Source organism: Alligator sinensis, unplaced genomic scaffold (assembly GCF_000455745.1).
Source record: "Alligator sinensis unplaced genomic scaffold, ASM45574v1 scaffold670_1, whole genome shotgun sequence".
NCBI classification, from domain to species: Eukaryota; Metazoa; Chordata; order Crocodylia; family Alligatoridae; genus Alligator; species Alligator sinensis.
Window position 1 is genome coordinate 1361503 of NW_005842297.1, and position 9309 is coordinate 1370811.

General features: G+C 40.7%; 1 protein-coding gene across 7 annotated transcripts in view; it reads right to left on the reverse strand.

The window, feature by feature from the left end:
• Positions 1–9309, reverse strand: part of PHTF2 (putative homeodomain transcription factor 2) — a 150515-nt gene that overhangs the window by 72111 nt on the left and 69095 nt on the right. For all 7 annotated transcript variants that reach the window (XR_003095135.1, XM_025209604.1, XM_025209605.1 and 4 more), the window contains one exon: positions 3544–3613. Coding sequence is in view for 6 of the 7 variants with exons in the window: in XM_025209604.1 (XP_025065389.1) it covers positions 3544–3613 (70 nt within the window). In the remaining variant the exon portion in view is untranslated. The remainder of the gene's footprint in view (positions 1–3543; positions 3614–9309) is intronic.

Genomic DNA, 9309 nt, shown 5'->3' on the forward strand with positions numbered 1-9309 from the left:
TGCTATTTAAAGCAGGAGTCTCAAACATACAGTCTGTAAACTGGATCCAGCCTGCAGAGATGAATCATCTGGCCTACGGAACCAGGAATCTGGTAGTGGGGCAAGTGGTGATGACATTAACCCCAACAGCAGCCAGAGCCACTGTGCCAGTAAGGCCAGCACTATAAATTAAAATAGAGTTTTCTATGGTCCAAATCTAGCCTGCAATAAGACCATATCTGACCTGATTTAAAGAATCAGAAGAATAATGAAACCTCCGAGTCAGGGAATGTAGCCTTGGGGGTAGACTGAGGCAGTGATTCTCAACCAGGGTGCTGCAGCACTCTGGGATACTGTGAGATGCTTTAAAAAGATGCTGTGGAGTGCCAGATTATTAGCACTGTTAGGTGTGCAAACACCTACATGTGATTCACAAGGAAAACTCAGGGATTTCAAATCGGAATCCAGTATCAAAACCATTCTGACCTGTTGTGATCTAAGTTCTTTGCCACAGAAGACTTGCTCTTATTTATCCGTGGTCAAAAATGAGTGAAATCTAAGAGTTGGCATTTTCTGAGGGTGAATCTAAAAAGGCTGAGAGTCACTGGACTGAGGTGTACCCTAGCTTCTGGACAGCATCAAAGGTGAATATAGTGCTGATGAAGATTTCGTCTTATGTCTTGGTAAACAGTTTAAATTCCATGCAGATCAGTGGGGATTCAGGTTCAAATGAAAATATCAAGTCTGCTGATACTAGGCATAGTTCAAGACCATAGGCAAAATAGATGCACTCTGTTCCATACTCAATCACTGAATACAAAACACTTGAATCGCTTTACCATGTAACCTAAGATTTGGTAGTTTTGTAGCAGAAAGCCCCCTTTTCCTCTTGCCTGCAGTTGCTCTCCCCTCCTTGGATATGTTTTTCCTCTTCTACCTTTACTTCCTTCCTCTTTCTTTCACTTTAAGATAAGGAATTGTGTTTTAAAATTTGTGTGTGCGCATTTTGCATCTCCCCTTGTATTTTGGTATTTTTATCTATCTGTGTGCCACGGCATTTGTAGCTTATATTTTATACTCCTCACCTTTCAACTTTAAACGTGTTCAGTAACAATGTTAACAAGGGCAGGAGTCAAACTGCCACTTCCCTGTATCAGGCTGGCCCCTGAAAGAGCGAGTGAATCAGTGATTGAATGTGTAACACAGTAGCGGACAGTAATTAACACCCAAGGAAACTGCAGATCAATCAACAGAAGACAATGTAGCAACCGGGACATCTCTAAACGTCACTGATCAAGGGCTAGAAGCCCTGGTCTGAGTTAATCAATGCTGGGGACCAACTTTTGGGATGAATATCTCCAGATCAACCTCTCCCAGAGCCCTATTCAAAATTCATCAACGAACTCCCAAACCTGCATGTACATACGGACAAACCCTGGGGCTGACAGATGCCATCCAGTAGCCACCGAGGGGGAAGTCCCACGAGGGTCAACGACCCCTGGATTGGGCAAACCTGAAAACTGGGGAGTCACCAAAGTCTGCCAAGGACAGATAAAAAGCAGTGAAAAGTGACCCTCAGTGGCGCCCTCTTGATCTCCAACTTGACCAGCACCCGACCTGTCCAGCCAGAAGGACCAGCCAGCGACCCCCTTCTGGAAGATAACACCCCGCTGAAAGAAGCCTCAACAGCAGACTCCAGCGCCTGTGGGATAGGTATACCTGACTCTCGGGGGGGGGTGGGGGGGGGTTTATGATTTAACTTCATTACAGTATTTCAATCTGCCTAATAAACCAGAATTTTAAGGATCCTGAGTTGGACATTTGTAGCCAACAGTTTCACCATTATGAGTTCCAGCCATGAGCTAGCATGCAGTCTCAGAGTTTGAGGGGAAAGCACATATTTTGACTACTAAGAGGAGGACTTGGAAAATCTGAACTCTTAGAGTAGTGACCCTCAACTAGGGTGCTATGGCATTATGGAGTGCCCTGAGATCCTTTCAAGGGTGCTATAAGGTCCCTCACAATATTAATACTATTAGGTGCAGAAATATGATTCATAAGATAAACCCAGAGATTTGAAAAAGGGAATTCATAGTGTTAAAAAGCATTCTGACTTGTTGTGACCTGAGCTCTTTGCAACAGGATTGCTTTATTATTTTTTGTATTCAAAAAGCAAGTTAAAACTAAGACCTGGAATTTTCCAAGGGGTGCCTTGAGTCTGTAAGACTGAGAATCACTGATTTAGAGTACATTTAGACATCCCCCTCATCAACTCTCCCCCTCTGAACCCAACTCCTTTGTTGGAAATTTAAGGCAAGCAACCTTGGAACCAATCAAGGCCAAAATTAAACCACACACATTGATTTCCCAAGCCCAGTGTATGTGGGTCCACGGAGCAAGGATCCAACTCTCCCCTCCTAGATCAAAAGCAGGTACTGAGTGTTTTGAGGTTTGTTGTTGTTGGGTTTTTGGTTGCGGGTTTTTTGGGGGGTTTTGGTTGTTTTTTTTGGAGGGGGGGGTTGTTTTTAAGGGAGATGTACATCCCTTACAGTACACAAAACCATCCTGTCCTGTTTACAGGGAAGTGGCTATCATACCTCCTGCGATTTTAAAGCCTCAAGACTTGCATAACTCCCTGTGTACATTTGCAAAGATAACAGAGTAGGAAGAAGGCATGCTTATTCTGAACCACACAATGATATCCTAAACTACTCTAAACATCTATCTGCTATACAAATTTACACAACAAACTAGCTAACCACTAACAGAAATGCTGTGAACAGTGATATACTCTCTCAGACTAAAAAACTGGAAAAGCAGGCAGTCTTGCACTTTAGGCATGGACTAAACTGACAGTGTTTGACAAAAATTCTCTGCTTAAGTACAACCTCCAATGGAATTCACATGGAGACGAGCACTGAAACACTTCTAAAATAAAATTAAAGTTGCTTACTGGAAAAGAATGTAAAACCCTCCCCTTTGGGACTGTGAGCTTTAGGGATTAAGAGTAAAGTGCAACTGGTGAGCTATATGCTTATGTGAACTTACTGGTAGTGTGCATATGGATTTGAAATTCCAGAAGCAATAGCCAAACAGGATTTGTGCTCCAGCTTGCTAAAAGTCATCTTGTGTTAAGAAGTGTGGTTGGATTTCTTCTTTAAACTACTATGGCTTCTAAAAACATTCTCAGATTATAGTCTGAAAGTGTCCCTAGAATTCCTTCAACTTTCCTCTGAAGCATTTGGTAATGGCACCTACTGAAAACCAATGTTAAAACAACAATAATATGATCCACTGCTCCTTAGCTAGCTAAGCATTTATTTCTCTCAAGACTACAGCAACAAGAGAGCTACAGGATAAATTAAATGTAAGATTAGAGTAAATGGACTCGCTTATCTTTAATCCAGGTGTTAAAAAAACAACATATTTTTGCTTTTTTTCTACAGGTCCCATCTCTATAGTTCACAGTCCACTCTTCTGTTATAAGGCTATCAGGAAGAAGGCAATTTGACAAAAAATTGCCTTCCACAGGTTGTATAAATGACAAATTCAGCATTTTCCTACCTCTTACAAGGTCAACATCTATGAGATCTGGCTTCACATGTCCGGTTTTCTTTGGTTTGTTCCTCAAACCCTGAAATATGTAAAGAATTTCAGAACATAATCACACACAAGTTATAAGTAATTACAAATAAAAAAAAAATTAAAAATTTTAAAAAGGGAATGGGGTCAGTAATTGTACTTAATCAATTTTTTAAATCTTTTAAAATAAATTTTGCTGTTTATTGAAAACCATGAAAGTACCAAATTCATAATTTGAAAATTAAAGTATGTAATGTTCTAAGGAACAAAAGAGATAAGTAAATGAAAACTTGGTCAAGTAAAGCCAAAAGAGAGTAAATGCACTTTATATGAAGATAATACACTAAAAACGAATCAATTTCTATCCGAAAGTGCCTAAAAGTGGAGCACGTAACACTCTCATACTTTGCTTACATAAACGAACCATACACACACCTGCCAGAATTAGAAACATACTTGCACTGAGGTTTACTACCGCATCATCCTTACATAAAACTCTGAAACCACTTTTCTCCCTGAACAGACTCAACTGCAATGTGTATATTGGATACCATTTCATTCTCAAGAGTACCAGCTAAAATAAAGCAAACTATGTTGGGCTGTGCAACTCATTAGTCTGCGGATCAGCAACTTGCAGCCTGTGGATGTACCTCGGGAACTGGCCCAGGGAGCCATGCCTTCAGAGGCATTCAGCAGCTGGAGGCCCTTCCGGCACTGTGCCACACCGTAATCAGGTAGACAGGCTCCAGAGAGGGGCTTTCACCACATCACATCCAACTGAGTTAATACCCACCCACCTCCCACCGAGGTTCCCCACCACTAGCCAATGTTGCTGACTCCTGCATCAGTCAGGGTCAGCCCCCTTGTTAGTGGTGCTAAATCCCTATTGAATTTTCCTGAAGAGTGATCAAAATCATCATCCATTAAAGCTGTGTTGGAGAAAAGTAGGTATTTTCTCCTCTCCACTGCAATAACAGTTGCTTTTCCTCACTAAAGAGCTATCACATAAGGTAAGTGATAGTTGAACTTGAACACTTTTATGCTCAAAGAGTAGTCATCAATAATGAAATGTCTAACTCAGAGGATATCTCAAGTAGGGTTCCCCAAGGGTCTCCAATGGGTTTGGCATTGTTTTAACATCTTTATTAACAATTTGAAGGAAGGAACTGAGTGAATGCTTTGCAAATCTGTGAATGGCACCAAGCCGGTTGGAACTGCAGACTCCCTAGAGGGTAGGATTAGGATTCAGAATGATTTTGATAAACTGGACCAAAAATAATCAAATGAAATTCAACACTGACTAGCTCAAAGTATAATTAAATAAATAATGCACTGCACTTGGGACACAACAACCACATGCATAAATACAGACTGGGGAATGACAGGTTAGGCTAAAGTACTGCAGAAAAGGACTTGAGAATTATACTGGACTGTGAGTTGAATGTGAGACGACATTGTTGCAAAAAAAGCTAATAGGATACTAGGCTGTATTAACAGAAGTGTTGCTTGCAAGTCCAGAGAAAAGATTCTTCTCTAAATAAGCACTGGTGAGGCTATACCTGGAAGTACTGTATTCAGTTTTGGGAATCACACTTCAAAAAAGATGTGGACAAATTAGAAAGAGTCCAGCGTAGAGCAATAACAATTATTAGAGATAACATGATTTCTTTGGAAAGGCAGATAGGATTTATCTGCTTATTTAGTCTGAAGAGGAGAAGAGAAAAGAAATTGCAGCAAGGGAAATTTAGGTTCACTATTAGGAAGAACTTTCTCACTACAAGGGTTGTCAAGCACTGGAATGGACTACATACAGGGGTTGAGGAATCTCCATCCTTAGTTTTTAAATACAAGTTAGACAAACAGTTGTCTCCAAGGGATTACATAAAAAGCAAAGTTTCCTTGGTAATATCTTTTATTCAACTAACTGTATATTTGGGAGAGATGTTAGACCAAGTGCCCTTCTTCAGGTATTGGAAAGAAGCAGAAGAGCCTAAGCTAAATACCAGATAAAACAATAACGTGCTATCATCTCCATGTGTACGTACCCTACTAGAACAATTTAGACAGGGATAATCCTGCTTTGAGCAGAGCATTAGACTAGATGACCCCCTGAGTTCCCTTCCAACCCTACTTTTCTGCAATTCCTTAAGTATTCTTGTGACTACGTTACACTGAACAAGATGTATTATTGTGGATGCATACATTACATTGAACAAAACAAAGGAGAAAATTAGTCTTGCCACAGACAAGGTTATCCACAATAACTACTTGATACTATCATACAGTAAGTGGAAGTTGAACTGAATAAATTTATTCCTGAATGAAACAACTGCTTAAATTACTCAGATAATTGCAGGTGTGCTGACCCAGCTCACAACAGCTCAGCAAAACTCCCTATGTGACCCGTCAGCTCAAATCACTGCCCACCCCTGTCCTAGCATGACTGCATGCGCAGGAGTCAGGCACAGGGACTGGGCCCTGATGCCACACTTTCCACAGTGCCCTGGTATCCGGCTGCACTGTCTGGCTTTATGAACCAGTGCACATTGATGATCCCTGCATGCCAGCAAATTGGAAGTTGCAAGATGCAGCCCTACATCGTGTGGCTTTCAACTGGTCGGCATGGGGGCAGCCAATGAGGTCTTAGATTTAATGTGGAACATATTTCAGGCTGGTTTGCTTTTCATAGTGCCATAAACATGTAGCATATTAAAAATTACTGCTAGGGCCCAACATGTTGCTATCAAGAAACACCAATTTGGTGAGGATGGGATTTAATATAGTCTCTTAGCAAGATCATTTTGAAACTGATAAATAAAATGCAGTTGGCTTGCAAAATGTTTGTCTACATTCCTTTTACAAATGAAATGGAAAAAATGTTCTTTTTTAAAACAATGTTTAGTTCATATCATCAAAGTTATGGAAGAAAAAATGCCATTGATAATTGATTACTGTAACACTACTACTGGCAAATTCAATTCTCATGAAAAAAGGATGCATAAGATGTTTTTCTACATGCAACTTAAAATGGTAATTTACATTTGTTATGCTCAAATTTTGAGAAATACTAGTTACAATTAAATGAGATATGATGTTGTCACTACTGGTTTCTATCAAAGTTTGCAGAAAAGAGGACAGGGAAAATTCAAATCAAAATAAAGCAACATCACAGAACAAATCTAAAAATGGATATTGCAATTTAAAGGTGTTATAACACAGCAACTATTGGAAATCAGTTGAATGTAAAAATTCAAGAACCATTAAGTTCTTCAAATAATTTGGAATATAAAGCTCCAATTAACTTCTTTTATCCAAATAACTGGATTGCAAATTGGCATGTTATACCTGAGCGGAAAATGGGAACCTTAAGTTACAGAACTACCTGCAGCTTCCTGTGAAATCTGGAACAACAAATTAAAAAATTGTAAAAGTCTAACCATTAGAACAAAGTATTTTCATGGTCTGACTTTCAAAAATTGACATCTTAGTTTTCAAGATGCGTATCATTGCCTTGAACCGTTATCAGGAAATCCTGTGGCAGCCTCACGAGTTTGAAGGCGTAAGATTTCTTGTAATCTAACACTAGTTCCATAACATGTACTATATAATGAGCATGTTAGATTTTATATAGCAAGTAACATGTCAAAGCTACGTTATACAGCAAAAGATATGCAGATTTCAAAAATATTTGTAATCAATTATCCCATTACTTACAATATCCTTACAGAATACTCAATTCTCCATGTTTGAACTTGCATTTTTTAATGCTATAACATTTGGAGAGTGACGCTTTGAGAAAGTATATAACAAAATCCAAACCTGTAGCCCTGCAAACCTCAACCTTACAGGCTTGGCTTCACTTTGTCCAGAATTGGCTAAGCAAGACATAGACCTTATTAAACAAAGCATTTTAGCCTTTACCTGCAAGCTTCCTTGCAGCAGATACTAATCAACTTTGTCAGGACTATCCAGGGAGCAGCAAGTCCCTTGGAAAATGATAAAGTAGATCATCTAACCTGCAGAAAAGATGGCTTTTGAGGGCAACAACCTATTTCAAATAGGACTCTCTAAACCAGCTAGGTTTGTGTGAAGGACACACAACACTTTGATCTGCTCCCCCCACCCCCCGCAACAGTGGTGAGGAGGGGCAAGCCCTGCACAGCCAGGGCAGGCAATGTAGCTCAGGCTCAGGCCAGGAGGCTGTAGCAGCGGCACTGGGAGCAGGGCCCCGGGGCGCCATAGCCTCCCCAACCCCAACTCCCAGTGCCACTGCCGAGTGCAGCATGCACCAGGCCTGACAGGAACAGCTCACGCACAACCTTCCAGCCCACAGCTGAAACCCACCCTCTCCTGCACCAGCCAGCCCCCAGCCCCCATGTCTTCGGGGCTCAGGCTGGGGCAGCAGCACCACTGTAAATCAGTGGTCATCAATTGACCGGTTGGTGACCACTGATATACAGAAAGAATCTGTTAGATTTAAACATAGTTTACAATCCCTTACCAGCTTGAATAACAACTGAGGTAGTATCCTACAGACAACAGGCTCATACAAGAAACAAATTTGATTCATTCCCAGAGTAATTTTAATCCTATGCATTAAATGAGGAGAGAGTCCTAGAGAAAAAAAACCCCCACAAAATTATGTAAAATTAAGCATAGACAAAAAGGAGCAAGCAAGAAAAGTTTCACAAATAATGATGTCCTGCATTTCCAAGCTTGACTTTGTAACTAATGTTCATTTAACAGGTATTTAAGATGTCAGGTCCTACACTTTTAAAGGAAAAAACAGAAATTCCATCATGTGGAACCATATTGACTGTCACTTTGGGATCTGCACTTTTAAATACATAGTTCAAACCACTACTACTGATCTGCTGTTATAACTGAGCACTCGTGGTTCTCAGGACGGGTCCCAGGGGACTGGAAAAGGGCCAATGTAGTCTCTATTTTTTAAAAAGGGGTGGAAGGGAGGGTAATTATAGGCCAGTTAGCCTCACCTCTATTCTCGGCAAGACCTTAGAAGAAAAAAAAAAAAGGAAAAAAAAAAATCCACAAGGATCACATTTGTGGGGGGCCAACAGATAATACAATGCCCAGGGGCAACCAGCATGGGTTGATAGCAGGCAGATACTGCCTGACTAACCTGGTTTGTTTTTATGGCCAGGTCCCAAAGTGCGTAGATGCAGGAATAGAGGTAGATGTTATTTACTTGGATTTTAAAAAGGCTTTCAACACAGTGTTGCACCCAATTCTTACAAATAAACTAAGTAGCTGTGATGTGGATTTTTTCAGCCAGGTGGGTGGAAAACTGGCTTATGGGACGCAACCAGAGTGGTGGTGGATGGGTCAGTTTCTACCTGCAGAGATGTGACCAGTGGTGTCCCCCAAGGCTCTGTCCCTGGACCAGTACTGTTCAATATCTTCATCAGTAATTTGGATGAGGGTATAGAAAGCACTCTGTCCAAATTCACAGACAACACCAAACTATGGGGTATAGTAAACACAAACAAGGGTAGAGAGAGAACTCAGGCAGATTTGGACAGACTGGGGAAGTGGGCAGACAGAATAGGATGCAATTTAACACAGATAAGTGCTGCACCTGCGAAGAAAGAATCACTAATATACCTATAGACTGGAAAGTACCATGCTAAATAGCACAGCAGTGGAAAGGGATCTCGGAGTCACAGTTGATGCAAAAATGAACATGAGTTGCCAATGTGATGAGGTCATAAGTAAGGCTAACCACAC